The sequence below is a fragment of the Gossypium raimondii genome, chromosome 3 (genome assembly GCF_025698545.1).
Source record: "Gossypium raimondii isolate GPD5lz chromosome 3, ASM2569854v1, whole genome shotgun sequence".
Taxonomy (NCBI): Eukaryota; Viridiplantae; Streptophyta; class Magnoliopsida; order Malvales; family Malvaceae; genus Gossypium; species Gossypium raimondii.
The window spans coordinates 8652786-8680680 of record NC_068567.1 but is presented as its reverse complement, the minus strand read 5'-3'; the positions used below and the strand labels follow the sequence as shown (position 1 = coordinate 8680680).

The 27895-nt window shown below is 30.9% G+C and overlaps 2 protein-coding genes across 4 annotated transcripts; both read left to right on the top strand.

The window, feature by feature from the left end:
• The first annotated feature begins 17592 nt into the window (after positions 1-17592).
• On the top strand, positions 17593-22523 carry LOC105797016 (protein PIGMENT DEFECTIVE 338, chloroplastic). Of its 2 annotated transcripts, XR_001134595.2 has the most exons (9): positions 17593-18582; positions 18860-18934; positions 19014-19085; positions 19959-20039; positions 20157-20254; positions 20892-21017; positions 21321-21369; positions 21452-21722; positions 22104-22523. XR_001134595.2 is itself a non-coding variant. In XM_012626926.2 (8 exons), exons 1-8 carry the CDS (start codon positions 17608-17610, stop codon positions 21626-21628), a joined length of 1653 nt encoding a protein of 550 aa, XP_012482380.1. In that variant the 5' UTR covers positions 17593-17607; the 3' UTR covers positions 21629-21946. The 2 variants fall into 2 exon arrangements, 1 of the variants encoding a protein (XP_012482380.1); XM_012626926.2 differs by lacking the exon at positions 22104-22523 and having other exon boundaries at positions 21452-21946.
• Positions 22524-23221: 698 nt separating this feature from the next.
• LOC105797017 (uncharacterized) lies at positions 23222-24849 on the top strand. 2 transcript variants are annotated; one of them, XM_012626930.2, is made up of 4 exons: positions 23222-23355; positions 23441-23753; positions 23848-24015; positions 24353-24849. In XM_012626930.2, exons 1-4 carry the CDS (start codon positions 23302-23304, stop codon positions 24661-24663), a joined length of 846 nt encoding a protein of 281 aa, XP_012482384.1. In that variant the 5' UTR covers positions 23222-23301; the 3' UTR covers positions 24664-24849. The 2 variants fall into 2 exon arrangements, with proteins under 2 accessions (XP_012482384.1, XP_012482383.1); XM_012626929.2 differs by having other exon boundaries at positions 23848-24039.
• Positions 24850-27895: the final 3046 nt, after the last annotated feature.

The following is a 27895-nucleotide window of genomic DNA, read 5'->3' as shown; positions in this document are numbered from 1 at the left end:
AAATGAAAATATGTCTTACAAGATTTGTTTTACTATCACGTCAATAAAAAACTCTTCTCTTTTAAAAACAATATATACGAGTAAATTTTAAAATAACATTATGTATTCTCAAATTAAAAAAAAAATCAGTGATAAATCGCCCCAAGCTTGAACCTCTTTAATTTTAGCTGGATTCAACTCAATTACGTCTTAATCGTACGTCACTGTAGATATCGTGTTAAATATACTCTTTTTTTAAATAATAATAATTTTGCAATGATATTTTGAGAGGTTAAAAATATTTTGGAACCCACATTTCAATTTTCAAAGAGAACACATTAATTACATCAGTTGCTTGCTATGAATGGAAAATGAAAACTTCCAGACCCTTTCTTTGACAACCACAATGCATTTATTCATTATTAAAATAGTGTTAACAAAGACAACAAAATTATTTCTTTTTACAAAATAAAAATATTATTATAAATTTGTTTTATTTTTTATATTTTTATATAAAATTTATAAAATTAATTTAAGAATTCATAAAAGATCTAGAAAAGTACCCAACCGAGCCTCAATTTTACAATTTCAAGCACTCGTTTTTTTTTGTTTTTTATAAATATATTTTTATATAATATTTGGATAAATTACACTTAAGGTCAGTAAATTATTAATAATTTTACGTTTGATCACACAACTTTAAAAGTTATTGAATGATTATTGAATTATTCAAATGTCTTCAATTAAGTCATTGGGTTGTTAAAATTGTTGTTGTATGGTCTTTCTAATCACTTGTACCAATCGAAAGCTCTCATTCCCCTTCTATTCTACAATTAAGTTTTTTTTTTCATGAAATAACTTTGAACATCACAAATCTGCGAACCAAAATCCAAACAATTTCCTTATCCTGTCTCTGACATTGACCGTCAAACCAACATAGATCTAAGATACATTTTTCTACTCATTGATGTGGACTGATCCATCATACCAATCATTGAATCATTGCTTGAAACTTACTAGTCGAACTTTTTTAAAAAGAAACTTAACAGCTCAATGAAATAAATAAAAACTTTCAAATAATTCAATAACTTAAACGAAAACTTTCGAATAGTTTAGTAACCAGTTAAATGATCAAAATATATACTAATAATTTAGTAACCTTAAATGTAATTTACTCTAATATTTTATCTATACCACGATGTGTCATAATCTAATAAATATTGAAAAAAATGGAGTGGTTCATAATTTAAACTAAAATTGAATTTAATAGGAGCCTTATGTTTGAATGAAATATTGTCTTTTTCTTTTACAAATATCATATAATTTTCTATTAAGAGTTTTTTAGTAATTTTATTATAAGTTCGATCATATTTGTTATTTTTAATATAATGCCTAGAATTATCTACACCCACTCTAACCCATAAATAGGAGGATAATACATTTCATTGTACTCAAATTTATATCTTTCTACATTAATAATAATATTAATGTCTATTAAACTAATACTCAAAATATTTATTTTGACTTATCTTAATGCTATTGGACTTTGGAGTAATATTTGAAAGTAATAAAATTAAGCTATCATTGTTATCATTTCAATAAAAATATTATTATAATGAAATCAATCTTAAATTATAGATGGCATAACCATTATGCATATGAATCAAAAGACAAACGCTTCTCAATCCACCTGTATGTTCATGCCACCTGTGTACTCATTAATGACAATGTCCTCGTCATGATTGTCATTTGTCAACAAATATTATGATGTAGTTCTAAGGTTTAGTAAAAGTTTAAATAGTTCGATCATGAGGTGTCCAATCATATTATATAAATATTCACCGAAAACCTTATCTTGTCTTAGCTTATTTTTAAGCTCAAATTCTAGATGAAGTCCTTGTATTATAAATATCGCCTAAATATAAATTTAGTTTTTGTAAATCCGGTACCATTTGAACCGTAATGAACTTTTGGGCTCAGTACTCGTGCGTTCGTGATCATTCTTTTATTTTAGTTTTTATAAGTGGAAATTAGCTAAACTATTAAAACTTTAACGATATTAGCATGATAGCTTTTATGATAATTTATGTGTGTTTTATTGTTAATATAGATCATTTTAAATATTTATATAAATTTTAGATTTTAGTTAATGTTATAATAACTTTTAATAATTTCTTTGAATTTTAAAGGTCCATTGAACTTTTAATCTAAAACCCTGATTCAACTAAAGCTTAAAGGTAATTAAGAGCTAAAGTGATTAAAATAAATAAATTTTAAAGTGATAAAAGAAATAAATGTTAAAAGCTAAATTTATTATTATATATTTTCTTTTATAAATTTAATCCCTCTATTGTAATTTAATTACTTCAAAATTCCTAATTTCCAAAATATGTATTTCCAGTTTTGAGATAAACTTATTTTTCCTGTTAATTTTATCAAATAATTTTATATGATTTAAGAAAAAGGTTATAATTTGTCATGTATATCTGGACACTTTTTTTGTATAATTGAGTACAAGTTTTTGCTTATTGAAAATAATGAGAAAATGTATAATATTGTCCTGTAGTTTCGCAGACAATGTCAATGTATATATATAATATCACCGCATCAAATAAATTTACAACATTCACGAGAAAAAATAGCATAAGAATTGTCTAGAAGTAAGTTTATTCATGGGTCGAATCAAATAGTGGAAGGATTTAGGTAAAAATATAGACTTGAAAAATATGTTTGGATAAAAAATAAAGCTCGTTTTCTAAATAGGTTGGGCCTTGGGTAAGCTTTTTTGCTAGGCCCTGGCCCAACCTAAATTTGAAAAAAAAATGTTATTGTTTTTTCATTGTTTTACTATCATTTCGCTATTATGTTGCTATTGTTTTGTTGTTATTGTTTGAATATTGTATAATTCTTTTTTTTATTGTTATTTTTTGGATAAATATTTGTATTTTATCCAATAAGCAAAAAACCTGTTACAAAAAATAAGGAACAACAATGTTCTGTACAACAAACCAAATAATCAAAGAAAAACAAAAATCAGTTCAAACAAAGTTGCCTATTACAAGGATCCAAAGAATTAATAAGCCTTCCAGTAAGACAGTATCGGACCACTTCTCGAATTCTTGCTAACAGATGATCCACAGAAGTTGCAGGTCTACCAAATAATCTACCATTTCTTTTGCACCAAATAGAATGCACATAAGCATTCCAAGCCACCTTAAAAAGATATGAGATAAGGAACTTACCCTTAAGATGAGATATTGCCCAACATAGTTCTTGATCGCACGAGCCAACCATTCTCCTCATGCCACACAATTCCAAAAGTAACTGCCAAAGTCTGCAAGAATATTCACATTCAAAGAAGATATGATTTCGGGATTCAAGGCCAGAGGAACACAACAGAATACTCTTGTTTATCAAACCACACCACAAAAGGGCAATGGTTTGACACCGGGTTTTTTACATTAATATTATAAAAAAATAAAAAATATCCAAAATGTTATAAATTTTTTTATTTACCAAAATATATATAATTTTTTTATTTACCAAAATATAAAAAAAACAAAAAAAAGGAAAAAAAAACTGGTGATTTGGAGTTCCACAGGTGAAGGAACATCACATGACACCAAACAAGGGAACCCATTGGCGGCACCAAACAAGGGTTCCTCACATGGCACCACCTTGAATTTAAGGGTGGTCGGTTGGTGGGGGGAAGAAGGAGAGGGGAAGAAGAAGAAAGAAAGGAAGAAAGAAAAAGAAGGAAAAGGAAAGGAGAGGAAAGAAAGAAAAGAAGGAAAGAAAAGGAAAGGGAGGAAAGAAAGAAAATAAGGAAAGAAAAGGAAAGGAGAAGAGAAAAAAAGAAAGAAGAAGAAGAGGGAAGGAAGGAAGGAAAAAAAGAAAATAAGGTAATTTTATTATTAATTTAAGATTTTGTAATATTTGAGTGTTAAAAATAATGTTAAGTACATTTAACGTATTTTATTAATTTATTTAGGATATATAATTTTGAGATATATTTAGCATGAAAAAATTCATGTTATGTACATTATATGTTGATTAGAAATTTTTTATGAAATTGACTTAAGATGTTGAAATTAGTTTTGTTAGGAAAATAACATTAAAAGTAAAATGATAAAGAAATATATTTAAGAAAACATAAAATACGAAAAGAAAAACGAAAATTATATATTCACGAAAGTAAGAAAATGCGAAAAAATTATATTTTAATAAATTTTAAATATAATGCATTGAAAAAGTATAAAATTATAAAATTTAAAATGACGATATTTTTAAAATAATAAAATGCGGAGAGAAAAATACGAACAAATGGCCAAAATAATAGTGTATTACTAACTTTTAAAAATTTGAGAAATAGTTAATACAAATATTTTTAAAAAATGTAATGAAATAATATAAAGTAATAAAATAAAAATAAAAATATTTTTATTGAAAGTAATAAAATCGGAAAAAATACGAGCAAATGGCGGGGATAAGGATTTTTTCTTACACCAAATAAAAACCCGTTTTAGTAATTTTTTATTTTGGTAAATAAAATATATATATAATATTTTGGTATTTTTTAATATTTTATTATTTTGTAATGTTTTATTATGGGTTTTATAAAAATTAATATAAACAAATAAAAATTACCAAAATATTATAACTTTTTTTATTTACCAAAATATATATAATTTTTTATTTACCAAAATATATCAAAAAAGTAAAAAACAAAAAGAATAAAAAAGGAAAAAACACACTAAATTTATAAATTAATTTTACACTAAATACACTAAATAATACGAGTAAATGGAAGGGATAATGGTTTTTTTTACAGTAATTTAATTTTAAAAACACACTAACTTAATAAATTTAAAACATTATGTAAAATTATAAAATTAGAAATGAAGATATTTTTTAAAGTAATAAAATGCGGAGAAAAAAATACGAACAAATGGCCGAAGTAAGAGTTTTTTACTAACTTTTTTTTTCAACTTGCAGGCATCGCAATGGCTTCATTGATTAGCAGAAAAAGCCACATATCTGATGCGGTTAATAACGCGGTATGAGTTATTATTTATTAATCACAGGTTCTATTTATTTAAAAAGGATAGACGTACAAAGAAATAATGTTATCGTAAAATTTTTTCTGTAATTTAACACTATCAGGACTTGTACCGGGTTTTAAGGGGCCGTCTGAGTGTTTTGAAGAATACTCCGGATGCACGGTTGATGCCGTACTTAGAGCTAGCCAGATTTGGGTCCGTAACACAGATCCGGTACACCGTATTGCGCTTTGATTTATTATCTACGCTAGTGGAGCGGTGGCGCCCGGAGACCCACACTTTTCATTTTCCGTGCGGGGAGTGCACGGTGACCTTGGAGGATGTAGCGTTGTAGCTTGGGCTCCCAATTGACGGGAGTCCCGTAACGGGATTATCTGCATTTACCGATCCGGATGCACTTTGCTATCAGCTTCTAGGAGACTCGCCAGGGGACGGTGAGTCATATTTTTCGGGCGTATCATTTACATGGCTGAAAGCCAAGTATGGACAATTATCAGCGACAGCCACTGAAGGCGAGTTGATGTGCGCTGCTCGAGCGTACATCATGCATATCATAGGGGGAGAACTGATGCCTGATGCAAGCAACGACAAGGTGCATTTGATGTACTTGCCCCTGTTAGCTGACTTGTCCAGTGTTAGCTCCTATATCTGGGGCTCAGCTGTGCTAGTAGTCTTGTATCGAGAGCTTTGTCGGGCGACAGATCCGAAAGTTCGCGACATTGGCGGATGCCTCTCACTGCTGCTGCGATCTGGCGCCATGATCGATGCCATTTTGGCATCGGTTACACACCAACCGTATGTTTATCCACTGCTGAACAGGTGATAAAATATAACTTCTCGTTATTTGTAGTCATAATATATTGACTAATGTTACCAACCAACTCTAAACGCTATATTTGTTTTTTGTAGGTGGAGTGGTTGTCCGGGTATCGGGCAGTCGTACAATGTCCCGCTATACCGCCTCATGATTAAATAGTATGTCCGGGATGGGGTAAGATACTATTCTAATATTCATGCTATAGTCATATTCATGGCATCTTACTTTCTATATCTTACGCACACGTTATGACTAATTATAACCATGTTATTAATCATGCAGTTTATATGGACGCCATACCGAACGCCAGAAATTACCGCCGTGGTACCCTCGTCTGCGTACGTGCATTCGTACATATGGTGCACTAACGCACCAATTATAAATTTCAACATGGTCGAGTGGTATCACGGGGATCGGGTGCTACGGTAGTTTGGTGCAATCCAACCTATCCCGGATCCGCCGTGTGAGGTGGGAGAAGTGCACGGCAAGAATAAGAGAGGAAAATCGGTGATAGATTGAGGAATTAAGCACCGGAAATTTGTGGCGCTGTGGAATGATCGATTTCGTCGAAGACCTCAGACCGTTATGGCTACCGACTCGTAACCATCAGAAGAGTATATGCAATGGTACATTAGTTGCGGGAAGCCATATTTATACGGAGGCCAGTCGGTTGTAATCCCCCCGCACATGCAGCGACATGGGAGATCGTCCACATCGGCCGAGCATGATGCAGATCCCATGGCATATTATTCTCTGAAACCACCGGAGCCCGAGCAGGAGCCCCAGCCAGATCCGGAACAATCTAGATTTGTCGGTTCAGATAGCTATCATCCGGAATTGTCAGGCACTGACAATTTGCCGAGCTTCTCAGGGCCAGAATATGCATACGACTTTGAACTATTCGGATCCTACTCGTCCGGCCCATATCCGTAGCATTATGGGACTCCCTCAGGTGCATCAAGTTCGTCGCTGCCGAATGAGGGACCTGCTCAAAATGATTTCCTCCCTGTTTTTATTACACCACCACCTGCGCCAAATGATAATGTCGGTCGTCGCGGGCACCCAGAACGTGACCGTCGACCTCCGAATAGGTATACCCTTAGGACTACACCATCGAACCATCAATTTTAGGGGTGTATGGCACATGTTTGTACATTAACACGTTTGTACTTTTTTGTATCAATTAAATTATTCTAATTTAATTATTCTAGTTTCAGTTATTGTGGTTATTGTTCAATTTCTTTTTACCAATTTAATTATTTTAAAGTTGCATTATATTAAAGCTTAATTTAAGGTTATATGCCTCCATTTTCGATATAATATTAATAATTCCAAACGCCATATACTATTTTATAACTTAATTTGGATACAATGTAATCATAATCATTTGTATAGTTTTTTATCATTAAACATAAAAATTTTACAATATTAGGACCTAGTTGGTATACCAGGTCGACAATTGATGCTCTCAGTAACTCGAAATGTTTTCAGTCGTCGTGAATATATTTCTACATTCATTGACCTCTCCAACCGACGGTTTGCGACCATTGTATCCCTGACATGTTCAACAAACACGTGTCCCGCCTCAATCTGGTCGACTTGCTGCTGACCCATTCTTGGTATCAAAGTAGCCAGCCTGTAGAAAGTAGCAGAAAATACAGATGCAATCGGAAGATGACGTGTTTTTAACAAAACAGCGTTGATCCCCTCGACTAAGTTTGTGGTCATTTGGCCATAACGAAAGCCCTCGTCAAAACTTTGAACCCATTGCCACGGCTCCATTATGCCCAACCATTGTCGGAAAGATGTGTTTGTCTGCCCCTCCATGTCACTCTCAAGTCGGATCATTTTTTGCCGGAACATATGTGGTTCTAACTCATACGCTGCATACGTATTAAGAAAAATAAGTTCTAGTTACTCCATAACATGAAACATTACAACTTATATTGAAAATATAAGGTTATCATTTACCCATTGCCACGACTTGTCTCTTCCAGTCTGCGTTCTTATAATCTTTGTGGAAGTTAGCTGCAATGTGACGGATGTAGTAAACGGATCTCCACGGCACACCGAAACGCCTGATTGCTGCAATTAAACCCTTCCCTCTATCAGAGATGATGCAAATGTTATCGTTGCTAATAACATACCTCCGCAGGTTTGTGAGGAAGAATTTTCAAGACTCCATGTTCTCTTTATCTACAATAGCAAATGCTATCGGAGAACGCGTTTACATTGCCGTCTTGAAACCGCAAGAAGTAGGATCGTGTATATTTTCCATACGACCGGTCTCATCCACCGCACAAGTGGCTTTGCGGGGAAATGCCCACACATGGATCGAACGTCCAGAACATCCGATGGAAAATCCTTTTTGTCGGCTGTAACTGGTCATCCGGGCCGTAAAATGGCCTTGTTTGCAACTCAATCACAGTCCCCGGTACATACTCCCGCATAGCAGCTATCCAACCTTGAAGCTCGTTATACGATGAATCGTAATCTCCATACAGTTACTCCATCGCCATCTGTTTAGCAATCCATGCCTTCCGATATGAGACTCGATACTGGAATCGTACTTGCATTTCGGCAATCAGTACCGAAACTTTAATGGTCGGCATGTCCTTCACCATTTGCATTATACAAGTACAGATTGTTTTTGAATCAAGTTTTCCATGATCTTCTGTCATACGTGTTGATGTGCATGTATGAGGACCAACAAATTTTCGTATCTCCCACATCTAATAACTTTTAATGAATGCAGCTCGCATCTGCCAATTGCAGCCTTCCGCTGCCTTCCAACACTCCCCAACATATATTGTCGGAGTAGACACTGTGACTTTATAATCAACTGATATATTCATGCTGTACCGTTTGATGGCATATACGCACTCTTCTTTACAGCTGAATCTCTGGCCTATGAATAACTCCTCATCATCAGATGTTACGGCCAGTCCGTGATTATGAACTATTTCAGGGTACTCTGGAACTCAGCTACATACGCTGCGTCGGGGTCTATGAGTGACATGTGTAGCCCAGGATTATTGTGTATCAAAATATGCTGCATCTGCTCCCCGATCGAAGAAGCGTTAATGTCTTCATCGTCGATATCATCAGGTACATCGTCCACATCGGGATCACCATCACTATCGACCTCTTCATCCTAATGATCACCACCACCTTCTTCTTCGCAACCATAGTTGATTCACTATCAACGTATGATATTGGAGCCACCATCCGCGGTTCTTCAGCCCTGTCTTCTTCATCAGATGCATTTTGCTCCATACTGACTAACTCAGCAAATAAGTGAATCGGTGCATTCTTGTCACTCCCATTCCTACAGTAGAGATCGACCATTGTCTCAACGTCTTTGTCGTCTGCAAGTTCCATTTCGACGAATTTGACTGGATTTGTCGAAACTGGAAACTTGTAGAAAATATTTACTATCCTTCTCCCACAACGTCTTAAAATTTTTGCATTAATCCTTGCCTTCATTTCATCAAACGAGACATTTCTATTAAATCTCATTGCTATTTGTTGCTGACATTCAAATACACATCCAACACTTATTGTCAAGATGACTCCGTCGAAATAAACGCATACAAAAAACTTAGCATCCATCTTCAATATTTAATCTGTCAAAAAATAAACAAAATCTCTTAAAACATCTTGCACGGATAATAAATAACTTAAATAAAAAACTAATGTTTCAATATTCAATTTTGTACATGAAAGCCATTTAACCACTAATCCTAATAACTAACACAATAATAATATTAATAATTTTATATACAAAATAATACTAACTAAAATTATTAATAACTAACTACAAAATTAATACTAATTTTTACTAACAATAATACTAAGTAACATCTTAATAATAATAATAATAATAATAATAATAATAATAATAATAATAATAATAATACTATAAAATTTTTATTTTTTTTGTAATATTTTGATAATAAAACCCTAACTAAAACTATTAATTTGAGTTTTATTGATTTTAATCTTAATAACTAAACTAAAACAAAAAAATACAAATTATACAAAACAATAACAATAACATAATCAATTATTTTTAAAAATACCGATTTTTCCTCTCTCTCTCTCTCTTTTCTCTTTTTTTTCCATGACACCTCTTCTTTCTTTTTTTTTCTTGATTTTTCTTGTTTCAATTTGGATGAGTTCGTGTTTATAACACGAGTGGTGCCGCCAACAGGGAACCCTTGTTTGGTGCCGCCAACAGGGAACCCTTGTTTGGTGCCGCCAACAGGGTTCCCTTGTTTGGTGCCGCCAATAGTGTTCCCTTCACCCAGGGAACTGTTAAATCAGTCCAGGTTTTTTTTTCTGTTTTTTATTTTTTTTGTTTTTTGTTTTTTTTATAAATTTTTGGTAAATAAAAAAATTATATATTTTTTGGTAAATAAAAAAATTTTATAACATTTTGGATATTTTTTATTTTTTTTATAATGTTAATGTAAAAAACCCGTTTGACACCCCTAGAGCCAAAAACTCAGCATAAGAATAACAAAAATCCAACAACCGGGAAAAGTTAACAAGAACCTTATCAAACTTTTTGGCAACGAAATTGCTTTGCTGGAGATTAGATCATATGAAAGTAGGATCTACTGCTCCAAGATCAGCAACTTCAAGCAAGTTAACACTGTCCCTGAATTCTTTCATATTAGAAGTGCAACTCTGTGAACCATCAAACCTAGAACATTCTTTAGGCAAAAGAGTGACATTAAAGCCACCCCTAAGCAACCAAGCAGCATCACCAACAACCCTGCTAACCTCATATAAATGTAGAAGTATTTGATATATATATTTGCAATTGTTGATAAATCTATTTTCGAACTGTGCACAGTTCGACCACAAGGCCTGAACACACGACCGTGTGACCCTTATTTTCAGTTTTTTTATATTTTTCTGTTTGTTTCAAATTAGTCCCTAATTATTGACAAACTGATTTTAGGGTCTCATAAACTTGATTTAAGGCTCATTTTTGTATGAATGCCATGAATGATGATTAATGTATAATTTATATTTAAATTAATATTTGATTGGTTTTGTGATGGTATGAGATTTCTTATTTGACATAATACTCTGTAACCCTAATCCGACGACGTAGACGAGTTAGGGGTGTTACATTGCCATCTTGTAAGCTAGAGGAATCTGAAAGCTATGGTAACAAGTGTTGTTCATGACTAAATAGCTCCAATATCTAGGTGTTTTATTGGTCACTTATGATATTCAAGTAGCTAACATGATATCAATTATTAGTAGTTGATTAAATCAATGGTGCATAAGAAATCAATAATATATAAATAGTCACTTCTTGCCCTCGTTCAGGGGGTCTAGAGCGAATGTTAGATATCAATTATTTATTAATCTTAAACAAAAGTTACCGTGAAATTAAAGAAATGTTATAATAAGCCCCCCGATGGGGGTATGGGGGGTAACGCTCTTAATCGTAGTTAAAATGTTGTTATTACCCTCGTGTTTGCATGGTACATCTGAGTTACTATGAAGTTCCTATAAGCCTCCCCGAGAGAGGTATGGAGGGGTAACGTTCTTATGTGGGAATTGCCTAAGCCAAGTAGGGTTCTACGTTTAGTCCAAATAAAACGCGATTTATCGCGTTTTTACCCCTTTTAAGTAAGGCCTTACATCAAATTATATTAATGTTTTTAGTGTATTTGATGTATTATATTCTTTAAATTTATTTTTATATACCAAAATAATATAAAAAATTTAATACAACTGGGTGGAGTCCAAAACCTAAAAAAAGGGCTTAATTTTTTTATTTGGCCCGATTCAAATCTAATTCGATTCGATCCATGAATAATTTTATTCCACTATATCTTATTATAATAATAATTATTATTATTATTATGGAGTATAGTAGCAGACATAAGCATCCTAGATTCATATTTGACAAGTTGCACCAACCATTTTTAGCCTTCACTTGTTTTGTATTTACATTGGCTGATAAAAATATATATAGTTAAATCATTGGCATATTTATGTGCTCGCATCAAATATTAAAATGATTTAAGTTAATTATAGCCATTTGCACATCACAATCATGTTAGGTAATCAATTTTTAAAAAAAGTCAACCAAAATGTTTGTATATGATGGAAAAGTTATTGTATTGGAAATTCTAGTGGCCTCAAATACATGTTTGAAGTGTTTTAAGTTGATGGTGAATCCCTTATCATTACAATAAATTTAGAACAGAATTCACCCATTTCACTACATTAATTTTATCATATAAGCATATTGGTTCATCAAATGATGGATGCAAAGCCGGGAAATTCATAGGAGAAGCAGGTGTGCAAATTTTAGGTAAAATCGAATTAATTTGGTTAATTGATCTGTTAATCGAATTAATTCAATTGAGAGCCGGTTAATAATTTTTTAAAAGGTCGGTTAACGGTTAATTCGGTTCAAAATTGATCGGTTAATTGAATAAACCGAACTTAATAAATAATATTATAATATATAAGTATTCGGTCGGCGGTCAGCCGGTTTGGTTAATTTTTTGGAAGTATAAATTAATAAGTCGGTTAATTCGGTTAATATTTTATATGTTTTATACTTGTTTAAGCCAAAAAAAAAAACATATAAAATTCAGTTAACTGACCGAATTAACTGAAAAAGTTCGGTTGGGTTAAATTTTTTTAAAAATCTTTCGGTTTGGTTAACTGTTAAGGGTTTAAAAGGGTCGATTAATTCGATTAATGGTAGTTCGGGTCGATTAACCGATTGAATACCCCTGAAGAAAAGTGATAAAAAAAACCTTAAATTCATATCTTCCATTGATATTAATTCAAATTCGAAATAATCTATACTCTTTTATTAAAAATAATGTTAAAATAAAAGATAGATACTTCTTTAAAAAAATAAAAGATACATTTTGTCCATTGAAGAATTTGGTCACTTGTATTTAGGTGGTATCTAAATTTTTTACCTAACCGATACTTAATTTCAATTCTGTCACATGCTTTGATACCTCAACAATAACGTTGTTAAAATATGTTGATGTGACACTAATGGCTAATAGCATGCTAACACATGGCACCCCACATTTTGACACATGGTAAAAAAATCAAAAATAATAATTTTTTTGCACAGTGAATGAACCTAGACGAATGGTTGTCCATGCATTTGAACCTGGACAACCTTTTGTCTAGATTCATTCTGGAAATTTTGAAATTAATTATATATATTGGCTCTGTTTGGCTATTAGTTGATAGTTGATTACTGGTTTGGTTTGACCAACTAATTCTATTAACAGATTTGACAAATTGATTCTATTAACTGTTTATTTAAAAGTGTTTAAAACTTAGCTGATAGCTAAAAGCTGATGTGTAAAATGACAAATAAGGGCATGACATATTTTATTGTTAAATATTTATTTGTTTATAATATTTTAGTCTTTATTGGGTGAAATTATTGAAATAAACCATTATTATCAAAGAATTAAAATATCCATTATGAAAATTAATTAGTGAATATTTTTGAAATTTTAAATAAACAAATTTCTTAAGTTTCTTATTTGCAAATATTAACCTTGTGGAAATCGATAAATATTAATAGTATATCAATATAACTTTAAACTGTATTATTAGTGATAATTATGTCATGTTCTTAATATGTAAATTAGTGATAATTATGTCACACTCTGAATAAAGTTTCCAAGTAGTATATTTTAATTAATATAAAGTTACATAAGAAATCATTTTACACAAGTAAATTAAAAATAAATTAAGAGTACATAAATATTCAAGGATGAATGAGTTCGATTAAAAATTTCTCACGACAATGTTAATTTTTATAGATTTACTTTGAACTTTGGATTGAAATTGAAAATGAAAGAATAGAGACTGCTGATATCTTGGCACCCCTATTAGGTTTTAGAGCATGTGGGAAACGGAGTAATTTTTGAGCAAGCATGGTCATATATGTAATTCCACATATTTCATTCCCAATCAGCTGTTGAAAAAAGTTGCCCATCCCAGCGTTTTTTGTTTTGGAAGTTTTAGCTCAACAAGCTCTTGTAAACCTCCATTTACCAAACACTACAGTTAAAGGGTTTAACAAACCAATCCTTCATTTATGCCCAAATTAGCTAAAAAAAGCTCAATTCTCTATTTACCAAATACCCAAAATAGATATTCATATAATTATGAAAAAAAAATATATATAAAATTTGATATTTATAAAAATATATTGTCCAAATACATAAAATCTAAAACATATATAAAATGTATAAAACATCAAATGTTATGTATTTTTAATTTAATAGTATTATAAAAATATGATAAATTATGCAAAACTAAAATACATATATGTTCATTCCTTATGTGTATTTTTTATTATAAATTTTATATATTTATAAATTTATTGTCACGAATCAAATTGTTGGACTAATATGAGACATCATTTTATTAGTTGTTAAATTTTAGTTATTAATCAGATATAAATAATCAGAGAAAAATATATATTAACTCTAAAAAGTTTATGGTGGTTGGCAATTGCCAGCTTTGTTCTCTTCCGACTAGAAATTAAGAAAAAAAAAACATTCTTGTTTTCAAAGTTCCAACTTGTAATTAATTTTTTAAATTTGAGAATCTTGCTATTATAGAAAAACACTGCCAGAATTACATGATGTATACTACAAATAGCCGTTAAGTTGTTTATATTTTTAGTTTTTAACAAATAAAAATAATATATAGTTTGAAGGATTAACATGTAATTTTGCTATTATATTTTAATAATTTTTTATTTTATATATAATTATCTTGATTGATATTTGTCAATATGCTTTTAAACTAAAATAATACTATATTGAATTTTACTATTTTACTTTTACTTCATTGGATTTCACCACTTAAGTTTGATACTTGATTGAATTTGTTATTCAATTTTGTTTGAAGTTAAAATTAATAAAATATATTTTTAATATTTTGTTTTAATAGTTAACCATCATAAAATTAATATAATAATAAATTAGAAAAATAAACTTAGACTTCTTCTTATACGATGTATATTTTTAATTTTCAAGCCTTTCTTTCGTTAAATACAAAATTTAAGTTAATTTGTTAATATATTATATATTATTTTATTAAATTAAATATTTGAAAATTATTTTCCTTGTTAATTTTCATTTATAGATCATAGTAACTGGTCAAATTTAATTGCACAGTTGGTGGCAATCTATGTATATAATATAATATATAAAAGTACGAGTCTAAAAAATATTTGAATCGACGATAATGTTCTTTATTTTCTATCATATTATTAAATTGACATTTAAAATAAATTATGATAATTTTATTGACTCTAAAATAGAGTTATAACTTCAATAAAAGTCTAAGCATACTCACTATTAGCCGTTCAAATTAACTAATAATTAAGGTTAAAATATTATTTAAAAAATGAATTATTTTATTTTCCTATTTATTAACATAAAAAAATAAAGTTATAACTTGAATAGAAGTCTAAGTGTATAAATAGAAATTGATTTTATCTTTTAATTATCACTTAACTGGTGTTAAAGTTATACATCAATTAAAATTTAAGTTTAGATCTATAAATAGCATCTATTAGTAGCACTTAAGAAAAACCATCCATAAAAAATTAAAATGGTTAGCATTAAAAATAAAAATATCTCAAATTCGAACGATAATAGCATCAAAGAGAATCGAAAGATCATTTTAATTGATGATGACATTATATAATAATATTATTTTAATTATTAGTTGTCTCTTGGACTTTATTATACATGATGTTGCAAACGGATGCGAGAGATTTTCAAAAAAGAAAATTTTAATAATTATTGTATTTATTAATATAACTTACTTATCATAAATCGTTATTATAATTGAAGCATGCGTCTTACATTTTATTTATTATAATTTATTTGTTAATAGAGTTCTAAATTTCTATATTATTTTCAACTCCTTTTTATTTATAAAATATGATTCATTTTAAATATTATTTTACTTTTTATATATTATTTATTATTTATAAATTTATAAAAAATAAACACACCTGTAGGTAATAAAAAATCTAGTTATTATCTAAACTCATGACTAAGGGTTAGTTTAGCATTATTTCGGAGAAATTCTTTTAAAAATGTTGTAAAAAATGATTTTGAGAAGTACTTTTAAAAGAGTTTAGTTTAAGATAGCGTTTAATATTGCTATAAAAAATACTTTTGAGAAATAAAATATCTATTTTAGACATGGTATTATAAAGTAACAAATATACATTTAAATAATGTTCAAATTAATTAATATTATGATATTTTAGTAAGAATATAAAATATAACCTATTATAATTTGTCGTTAATATTTTAATATATAAAATATATATTTTAAGTAATTAATATTAATTATTTATGAAATTTAATTGAATATATAAATTATATTTTAAATATTAAAATATAGCCAATAAAAATTTAAATATATAATATTATATATTTAAAATAAATTTCAATAAGAAACTAATTACATACTCAATATAAATATTATATAAAATATTTTATAAGGGTTAAAATTATCTTTTGCTCTTAAAAGCGATTTTGCCAAAAGTAGAAGTTAAAAAAATAAAAAAACTATTTTTGCTTTTAGGTTCAAAAGCACTTTTGACCCCAAAAATTGTCGGTTTAGTATTGGTTATGGCTCCAAAGGAGTAATGCTAAACTAAGCCTAAGTTAGGGTCAGTTGAGGAAACTATTAAACTATCCTTCCATATTTAAAATAAATTAAATTATTTATAAGGACACTTTTATCTTCTTACATTTTAAATTAAACCAATAAAAATTATAAATAAAGAACATAAGACTTCAACTATAACACTACAACGAATCTTTCATTTTAAATTGTATTTGTACATTTTAATATTATTACACAAATATTTTCACCTCATATTTCATTTCCTAGTTTAAAACCATATTCTATATTAATATTAAAAACATACCTATTCTTTAAAAAGTAATTTTTCCAAATAATTTTAAATATAATGACAAACATAGTGAAAATTTTCAATAATGATGGTGTTTAAATTAACCCTATTTTGATAGGTACAAATTCACACCTCCATCTTGCTGGTCAAACAAGCCATTTTTAAAAATAGCTTGTTGTTGTTTTTTGGGACATAAACAATGCACTGTTTTTTTATAACTCGGTGCTTCCTGCCATTACTGCACAACATTTAACGAATATAGTCAAACATTCACATTCAGAAAGTCTCCGTTCATATTTATACTTAATTTAATATAATTATTTGATAACTCTTATTAATGACATAATATTGTATTATTCATTTGAATTTATAAATTAAAATATAAAAATATAAAATCTTATTTAAGATAAATAAAATAGTTGAAGACATTTTTAATATTTTAATCTATCGTGTGAATACCTATTGTTTTAGTCCTAGACTTGCACTAAATAATTTTATAAAATAAAAAATCATAAAATTAAATTATTTAACTGAATTAATAAACATATTTTTAGATAGGTAATTGAGATATTTTTTATGTTTATTAAGAAGCATATATAAAAAAATATTTCAAAAACACAAAATCCGAAGTTCTAAAATAAAAACAAACACTCGTTCTTTATAATTGGGTTGAAGCTCCATAAAAAGCAGATCCAAGTATGAAATTTAAAATGCCCAGTTCTTGAAAATGGGCCTACGAAAGGCTTGAGTTAATGAAGCGTGGAACCTAAAACAGCCGTGGAATGTCCCGAGTATCCAAAACTTTGCTGACAGAGAGAGAAATTACAAAAGAAAATCGAAGAAAACAGAGAGAGAAAGAGAGCTCACGAGGTGCAAGCAGGATAAGGAGGATGCAAACCCTGCTTCAACCCTGTAAGTCTTTATCCTTTCTCAATTTTTCGAGTCAATACTTTGCTTTTAATGGTGCCCCCAAATGGCAGTACTCTGTTAAAAGAACTTGTTACTCCATTACCGCTGCTGTGACACCAAAAGCTTTGTCTTTTTCGAGGAAATATATGTTTTTGAGAAGTACCCAGATTGTGCTTTGCTCTCAAAATGATACTTTTGATGAGTTTTCAAGCACCCAGTTTCCTGAAAGGTTTGAAAACGATAGTGGAATTGAAGAAAATGAGGAGCTTGAATTGCTTAATAAGCCTAGTCCAGCACCTGTGAATAATGGGTTTGTATCTGATGTTGATAAAGAGTCTGAAAAACCTGATAAAGAAGAGGTTTTGGAGCCTTTTTTGAAATTCTTTAGGCCTAGCGAACCATTGGAAGTAGAAGAGGGAAGTGAATTAGAAGATTCTGAGGAGAAAATTGATGAAGTGAAGAAGGTTGGTGTCGAGTACTATGAGCCAAAACCTGGTGACTTAGTGGTTGGTGTTGTTGTTTCTGGTAATGAGAATAAGCTGGATGTGAATGTTGGGGCTGACATGTTGGGTACAATGTTGACTAAAGATGTGTTGCCTTTGTATGATAAAGAGATGGATTATTTGGTGTGTGATCTGGAAAATAATGCTGAGGAATTTATGGTTTATGGGAAGATGGGAATTGTTAAGGATGATGATGCGATGAGCGGGGGGCCGGGTCCTGGAAGACCAGTGGTTGAGACTGGAACTGTGCTTTTTGCTGAGGTTCTTGGAAGAACACTTAGTGGTCGGCCTTTGCTCTCAACTAGACAGCTTTTCAGGAGGATAGCTTGGCATCGAGTGAGGCAGGTTCTTTTCTCACTTTTTTCTTTCTTTTTTCATAGTAAATTTGTTTATTTGAATGGTTATACTTTAAGATGCTTGGTGGCTTCTGTAGTTGCTTAATGTAACATATTTATCCTTTTATCATGAATTTCTTAAGTTCTAAGACAACATTAGCTCTTGAATATGAACAATTACAGGGGTCAGTTGACAACTCATTAATTACTACAGATTAGCTTCCTGATAACCTTAAAGAGTATCTGATTGTTGAATTTAACTAATGATTTAATCTGAATTTGGCCAGATAAAACACCTGAATGAACCTATAGAGGTTAAATTTACAGAGTGGAATACAGGTGGCCTGCTGACAAGAATTGAGGTTCGTGTGTCCCATTTCTGTTATGTATATTTGTACGCATAATTCAATGTGAAAAATCTTTTTAGACATTGTCTTGCAGGGTTTGCGAGCTTTCCTTCCAAAAGCTGAGTTGATGAAGAGAGTAAATAACTTCTCTGAGTTGAAAGGATATGTAAGTTTCTTGTCATGGAAATTTCAGTAACTGATTTCTGTTTCTGTTTTGTGTAATGGCTTACCTTCATGACATTTGGCCTGAGCATTTCTGAAGTCTAAAACCATCTATTGATAGATTTTGTGACAATACGCTCTAGACTTATTACGTTAGCCAGTTATAGTTAAACCATATGCGTTTAGGTAGTGCTTCTCATAATGGAATACAAGTTTGTCATTGAAATTCTCTTCATATGATAGTATGCAGGCATTTTGGGGAATAATGTCATGGAAGAAATATTTTTCTTTGAAAAAATGATGATATTTGAAGGCCCTATGCATTTTTAATATGTTTATTGTTGAGAGGGACCTACGCAACCTAACCAATCAAGTTCTGCTGCTGCACTGTTTGTGTATTAACTCATCAGTGAACAATCTTTTAATTGGCTGAAAATAAAAGAAGTTTCGTATGCATTATAAAATCCCTTTGATTGGATGATCAATTGTTTTCTTCTATATATTTGCCAAATGGCATGTCTTCTATTACCTCAAATGATCATGTTCGCTTTTGCTTTCTTCCCTCTTATCTTCCCCATGACACTCGAAAAAGTGACCTAGTCATGCAAGTGGCATTAATAAACCATTCTTCAAAGAGACCAGTTTGAGTAGATAAGGTTTATGACCTATGAAGGAATGCATAGAAATCGAAGAATCAGAAACGCAAAACAAATTTGAAACTGGAGTTTCATTTATGTTGTAAGAAGAAGAGAAGCATCATGGTGATAAGAAGGAAATAGATAGTCAATAGGATATATATGTCTGTTCTGTCTATGTTTCTTTGTTTCCTTCACTGATTCTATGCTTCTTAAGACATTTTGTTTCATTTATTGCATAGGTGGGCCGCAGAATGCATGTGAAAGTTACTCGAATAAATGAGGCTAACAATGATTTAATATTGAGCGAGAGGGAAGCTTGGGTTAGTTACTACAATCTCTCTATTTCTCATTGTCCTTCCGTTGATGAAGCAACTTAGTTTATCACTTTATTTTAAAAAGCAGGGGCCTAATGATGATGTTACGGTAAAATGTTGTAGGAAATGATGCATCTTCGAGATGGAACACTTGTAGAAGGAACCGTTGTAAAAATTTTACCATATGGAGCCCAAGTAAGAATAGCGGATTCCAATAGAAGGTGAGTGGAAAGCTACTTTTTATTCTTTTCCCCCTAATATCGAGTTTAATACAAACCAATTGGTTATTGCTGTTATTATCGTATCATGTAAATATAATAAAAATTAATGGAAGGATAATATGAAGAGTTTCTGATAATATTAAGTTAAAGATTTGTGTTTAAAGAAGTGAAAAAGAAAGGGGTGGGGGAGTGCAAGATTTGTAACGGAAATTGGGAGGCAGCGAGCTGGGAAAGAGGGGTTTGAAACAGTGAATGGGTATGACTAGAGCAGACAAGATCGAGGAAATGCAGCATGAATCATGTTTGGAACACTCTTATGGCACTCACTTATCTCCTTTAGGCATTTGTTTTTGATGAAGTAATGCTTTGGCCCCAAAGCATTATTTTTTATTTAAAATCTTTTGTAAAAATAGTAAATATTTTGAAATAATATTTAGCATTAAAAGGAAAATTTGAAAAAAAAAAAAACTGTTAACTTTGATTGGTTACTTTCTTGTGCATCTTAATAATATTTATGCCACTCTATTAATTCTAGTTGTATGTTCATATTTATTTGGTTTATATGTTATGTTTAACATTTTCCTTGTGCCATGAGTCATGACCATAAAAATTGTTCTAAATTTCAACTGTGTTGCAGTGGGTTGCTTCATATCTCAAATATGAGCAAAAGTCGAATTACTTCTGTTGCTGAATTGCTTAAAGAGGATGAGAAGGTCAAGGTTCTTGTTGTGAAGTCACTCTTTCCTGACAAAATATCTCTCAGGTAATCAAGGACCATGTTGATATCCTTGCATTCCGAATGCTTTGGACATAACTTTCATTGAGACTTATCTGATGCAATGTTTGAATTTATGAAATTTCTTGCACTTGGTGAAAAGTCAGAAAATTACTATTAAAGTGGCACATTTATGCTTGTAGAAAAAGATGTACTTTTACTTCCAGTGGCTTGTGACCAAGCTTTTACACTATATTTGAAATGCATGAAAAATGAAATAAAGTGCTGCTGTCATTATTTCGGTATATTTCGTCTCTTGACTCTAATGTAATTTTCTCATGCATCTTGCAGTACTGCTGAACTTGAAAGTGAACCTGGCCTCTTTATATTAAACAAAGAGGTAAAGATTTGATCTGTTTCATGAGGAATGTCTAGCATCGTTTATGATTGGTCATAATTATTAATAATATATGTTACCACAGAGGGTATTTTCTGAGGCTGAAGAGATGGCAAAGAAGTACAGGCAAAGTCTACCTGCAGTTTCTGCACCCCGGAATACCGAACCTCTTCCAGCTGATGCTTTATCTTTTGAGAATGAAGAAAGTCTGTATGCAAATTGGAAGTGGTTCAAGTTTGAAAGAGAGAATGAATCAAGTTGAGTTTTCAAGTTCGGAATGCCAGAATATTAACTTGGAAAAGTGGAGGGCTCGAGTCTTACAACTCGACTGCATGATGATCTCTAGAAGAAAAAAGGTAACATCTTTGACCATTCTGTTGGAACTAGAGAAATATTTTCTTCCCTGCATTCTACTGCTGATCACCACTGCAAAAAAAATCCGCTTCAAAGGAAATCGAAGTAGAAGTATCGTTGCATCAGCATGATCTCTGTTGTACAAATGATCGTATCAAGATTCGTTTTTCTTTGGATTTTATGCTTAATCATAACTTAGATAATGAAAGAAAATGTGTTTGTTTGACTTGGAAGTGATTAATTGATCTAATCTTCAATGGAAGGGAATACATAGGCTTAGTTGCATGATCAAATGAAAAGTTTGAGAGCATGTTTTGGTGTAAGATTGTCTTAAAATATCATGTAGCATAATTATAGGAGGGTTTGTTCAAATCTGCTATCAGGAACCACACGTAGAGGGAGGTCTGCTGATATTGCAGGTCGAAACTGCAACGAATTTTTTTATTTGAGATCAAACACAATCAAGTTGGTATCGACAGACTTTAGCTGAATTCAGAAGCTTAACGAGAGCAATTATAGCATGTGGGAGCTTTCAGACGAAGAGACGGAGGTGGACAGCAAGAGAAGCCCAATCAAAGCAAGATAATGAAGTGGAGAAGAAGACTCCTAGGAATGCTACATTTGCTTGCTTGAGAGTATAGAATAAAAAGAGGTAAAATCAGTTCTAACAAAAATGATAACGAAGAAGAGTGGGACTTTCGTGTCTCCATACATGAACTTGGACTCTCTTCTTCTATTGCATAAGAGGATGCCAACATAATCAAGTATAAACTTGCGATTAAATAGAGCGATTTTGAGAAACATGGTAAGGGCCTCGTGGCAAATGATACAATTGGAGGATTAGTACTCACTTGGTAAGAACATATCCAACCATGTCCAATAAGGAAATGCCCTTAAATTGGGTTCTATGAGGAACAACTTTGACCATTAGAAAGAGTTCAAAAAAAGTTAAAACAATTATTAGGTGTGATTAAAATTAAAATTTTAAATATTTAAAAATATTTTTATTTGAGGATTTTTTTATTTTTATATATTTTATAAAATTTTGGAAATTTTAGTGAAAAATTAATTCTTTTAATTTTTTATTTCCGGAATAAGACTAAATTGACAGGGTGGGTAAAATTTGAGGGTTAAATTTATTAATTTTTTTAGGATTTTTAGGGTTTAAGGTTTGGATGAGAACGGAAAATGGGGATTTTGGATGTGACCCAAAAGGGTTTGCATATGGAGATTTTAAGATTTTCGAACACAGGGAGGTCAGGACTGAGGAAGAAGAAAGTGCAAGGATTAAGGATTCAACGAACCAATAAACCCTAATGCTTTGGGAGATGAACACAGGAGGCCTATGATAAGAATAGGCCTGCTCATCTTGGACCTTAAACCCTATATTCGAATGTTAAATAAAATTTGGCTGTTGTTGTTTAGGTCCAAATCAAAACTTTGCACTCAACAATTTTCGCGCCCAATGGCGAAAGCTGAAATTCTGAAATGTCCCGCCCACCCCCTTAATCGAAAGAAACCAACCCAAGTACAGAACCAGTGTAACAAAAGAGAAGGAAGAACACCGTGAAATCCCGAATTATGCCAACCGCCAATTTTGTAGCTCTGCAATGCTGCCAATGCTTCACAATGCAGGCACATTCGTTCATCCTCTTACTACATTTTTCTCTTTGCATAATTGTTCCTTTCTCCTCTATTTGTTTAAACAGGAGGTTTGCAGGTGAAACAAAGGAAGAAGAGCAGCAACAAATGGACGTGCGTGGTCTGCAATCAAAAGCAATCGGTGCTCAAGGTCTTTGCTCAAGGTCCCATGGCTAAAGACGTTCGCAAATTCGTCCAGTCTTTCAACATGACCCGAAAATTTACCGATCAAAACCAACTCTTCGATCCCACATCGGAATATGACATCGATTTGGAAGATGACGATGGTGGAGATCTGGAAAATCCGAAGAAAAGACACACCGATTGGACCGAGTATCTCGACTCAGAGGATCATCATGAACACAAATTAGTTTTACAAGAAGAGGAACAAGGTCGTTTGTTTTCTTAGAAAATAAACTGTACTGCCATTATTATTATTCTAGTTAAGAATATAAGAAATTCGTGTTTGTTTTATTGATGGTGTAGGGGTCGATTTGGAACCAGAGATTGTGACAGAGTTGCCTGCAAAGGAGAAGTTCAAAAGACCCAAATTGAGGAACTCTGATACTGGGGAAGAAGGCGTTGGTCATCAGCTTTATAAACCACTTTTATACAAGAGAAATTGCAGAAAGGCTACTATGCTCTTTTCACAAGGTAATAATAACAACAACAACATAGGTATGTTATGGTTACAATTAGATGTGTTAATTCAGCATTGGGTTTTAACATTTTGGATTAATATAAACTTAGTTGTCAAGTTTAGATATCAAAGTATATAAAAAAAAAGAGTTAAGGTTGAAGGTGAATCTAATTGTCAATTTCAGGGACCAAAAGTTATAGTAACCCTTTCATATGATCTTAGTTTGAGTTAGTTCATGGTTCAGATCATTTTGGTGACTTGGATTTTAGGGTTTCTTTTTATAATCAAATCAAGTTAGATTGCGTTTGAATTGTAGTTGATTGGATCAAATTTTCGGGATTGGAGTTGCAGATGAGAAGGCAGATAGGCAGCAACAAGCAGATGGAGACATAGGTTCAAAAAAACAAAGCGACTTGACAATAAGAAAAGTAGGGGAAATTTTGGAGTCAATGAGGAACTCTAAGCCAGCAACATCTAAAGTGAATTCAAAGTGGAAAGATTACATAACTGAAGAAGATGAGGGCGACAGCTTGGAACAGTGTTGTCCAAGAAACTCTGCAAATTATATGGACAAATGGGGGAATGCCGACGATGCAGTTTTGAACACTGATTCCATCAAATATCAAATAGTCGAAGATGATATCCATCCTGATTTCATGTGAATATATATCTCATGTTGTTCATCATCCTTCTCATTCCATAATATATGGGAACTAATAAAAATTCCTCTTTAATTATTCTTCTTTCATTGTTTTTTAGTTTTATGAATTAGTTTGATAGGTTGATTTTTTATTTGGTTTTCGGAGCTGCGAGATCTGAAATTACAATTAAAAACTTTCATTTTGGAATTTGTTGTTTTTCTGATTTAGGGGATAGCGTCTCACAAAGCTGTATTGATACCAAGTCAAAATTGGTGGAAGGACCGATACGATTGTTTTTTGTATATGGTCTATTGAGGAACAAACTAGCATGTCCAATTAAGTGATTGGTTGGATCCGTTAAGGGAAATAACAATCGAATTTAAATGATCCACGTAGTTGAGGTTGTTGATTCGAGTTGGGTCTTAGTTTGCAAGATTACTGAAGAGGTAAATCATGGATGCGTATTTCGTGGTTGTTTGTTTGGGAAGGGTTAATTGTTGGGCATTTCCGCAATTAATTTACACACAAAAGGGTTGGTGGTTTAAGGTGATCTCAATCATTATAACCGACTTATCGGTTGAAGAAGAAGACTTGTTATTAAAGTTTGGTTCGAAATTGGAACAAAAATTAAGTTTGAAGATAGAATTTTATCATATCGATTTATTCGATTTAATTTTGTTTATGCTTATTATTACTGTTATTTCGATTTCAATTATCTCTATTATTTTTACTGTTATACATCGTGTGCACATGCACAACCTGATTAAATTAAAATAAAATATTTTAGATATCCCAATCTCAATTTTATTTACTATTTAAACGTAAAAATATTATTTTTGATAGATTTTGCACCGATGGCTCAAAATATCACAAAGATGGGCCCAATCAAATTTTCACAGAAGCTCCAATGGAAGTTTTACCTTAACTTTATAAGGATGCATGAGGCTACTGCTCTATGCGTATAGTTTCACGTTATATTTGTGTTCCTTTGTATAGCTCCATGATTTCTTTACATTCCAAATATATGTTGCCCCTCAACTTATTTATTCCTACTTAGTTGATATCAATTAAATTTATAAAAATCCTATAATATTTATATATTTACATCTCATACGCTTTTTTTGTATATTTTAATTTTATATAAATTTATTTTATATATTTTCAAAATAAAAATAACCTAAAATTGATTTTATAAAAAAATTAAAAATATATAAAATTATTAAAAACTAATATAGAATGAATCTAGATAAATGATTGTTTATATCTAAACAAATATTTGTTCAAGTTCATACTTAATGCGAAAAAAATTATATATTTTTTATTAATTTATATATTTTAAAAGATTTTTTTTGTTTATGTTTGACACATGACATTTTAAGAGGACCATTAGATTGGTCATCTATGTCACGTCAGCACAAATTAGCGGTATTAGTGTAAAGGTACCAACATGTATGATCGAATACAAATTCAGGTATCAATTAGGTACAAATGGACTAGTTTAGGGGCAAATATATTTATTAACCCTTTATTTTTTTGTCATTTTAGCTTTAATTTTTTTATTACTTTTACTTTTTAGCCTTCAAATTTTAGTCATTTTCTATTTGTTTTAAATATAAAAATTGTCTAGACCATCAAATTTAACGGTCCTGACATGACAACTTACATAGTAATTCACAATTATTTCATAAAAATAATAAAAATAATTGAAGTATTTTCAAAAAATTCAAAAAATATTAAATATTATCCATATAAAACAAAGTACACATAGAGGTGTCACTTTAGTACCATTAAAATTTTAAAGTTCAATAAAATTTTCCTTCCAAAACAAAATAATTTGACTAAATTATAAAAGTTTAGGCCAAAATGAATAGATATTAGAAATTAAATTTAGCAGATGATAATAAATGTTAGAAATAATAGATAAGATTTAATTTTAAATATTTATGAAACCCATATAAAATATTTTGTTTGTGAACATAAGTCGTATAAATTTTTTTTCCAGAAACAACAATTTGGTGATTTGTTATAAGAGAAAATACGAAATTGCACATCAACGTTAATGCTAACAGTCTTCCATACGTTTTCCCAAAGAAAAACGATCTTGTTACGCAACTGTATATATCAACTCGGAGCAAATTTCAACGTAAAAGCACAGGCACCGTACCCTAGTGGTCCTCAGGCTGGGACCTAGTGACGCTAATTGTTTTTTAAAATTTTTAAATTTTAAAAATCACGTTGCAAAAAGGGATGACAAAACTAGTGACACTAATTTATTTGGCTCCACTGGAAAATATAAATTTTTTTTAAAGTCCCTCATTTTTTTAGAAATTATAATATTTTTTTAGTATTTATACAGGTGACGCCATTCTACATGGCTCCACAAAAAAATTGATTTTTTTATTCTGAATGTTGACGTGGCATGTTGGTGACGCCAAACTCTTTGGCTCCAGCAACTTTCATTGTAAATTTTAGGTCATTTACATATTTAATAAAAAAAAGTCATTTGCATAAGTAATTAAATTTTTTAGATTAATTTTTTAAAAAGCCAAATATTTTACATGGGTCTACTCTTAACCCGACCGTCCCAGCCTGAGGACCACTAGGCTGGGACCTAGTGACCTAGTAACCTTAAATTTTTTTTAAAAATTTTAAATATATTAAAAAAGTGTTGTAAAAGGAGATAGGTAGCTTTGGAAACTGGTGGCGCCAATTTATTTGGCTCTATCAGAAAATGATTTTTTTTTAGTCTCCTTATTTTTTTAAAATTATAGTATTTTCTTGGTATTTATATAGGTGACACTATTCTACATGGCTCTGCCAAAAAATTGATTTTTAAATTTTTTTAAAATTTTAAATATATTAAAAAAGTGTTGCAAAAGGAGATAGACAGCTTTGGAAATTGGTGGCGCTAATTTATTTAACTCTATCAGAAAATAATTTTTTTAAAAGTCTCCTTATTTTTTAAAAATTACAGTATTTTCTTGATATTTATATAGGTGACGCTATTCTACATGGCTCCGCTAAAAAATTGATTTTTTTAATCCTGATTACTGACGTGGCATGTTGGTGGCGTCAAACTCTTTGGCTCCACAAACTTTTACTTTATATTTTAGGTCATTTACATGTTTAATTAAAAAATAGGTCATTTACGCAATTAATTAAAATTTTGGGTTAGTTTTATAGAAAAAGCTAAAATATTTAGATCAATCTTTTAAGTTTGGATTCGGTCCAAGATAAACAATGGACTTATTTT

Excerpts from the sequence above, each read along its gene's own strand:
- LOC105797016 (XM_012626926.2), top strand. The coding sequence starts at position 17,608 with ATGTCCCGAGTATCCAAAACTTTGCTGACAGAGAGAGAAATTACAAAA. Across the intron at positions 20,255-20,891 it reads ATAGCGGATTCCAATAGAAG|TGGGTTGCTTCATATCTCAA; the intron begins GTGAGTGGAAAG and ends ACTGTGTTGCAG. Across the intron at positions 21,018-21,320 it reads CCTGACAAAATATCTCTCAG|TACTGCTGAACTTGAAAGTG; the intron begins GTAATCAAGGAC and ends TGCATCTTGCAG.
- LOC105797017 (XM_012626929.2), top strand. The coding sequence starts at position 23,302 with ATGCCAACCGCCAATTTTGTAGCTCTGCAATGCTGCCAATGCTTCACA. Across the intron at positions 23,356-23,440 it reads GCCAATGCTTCACAATGCAG|GTGAAACAAAGGAAGAAGAG; the intron begins GCACATTCGTTC and ends GGAGGTTTGCAG. Across the intron at positions 24,040-24,352 it reads TAATAACAACAACAACATAG|ATGAGAAGGCAGATAGGCAG; the intron begins GTATGTTATGGT and ends TTGGAGTTGCAG.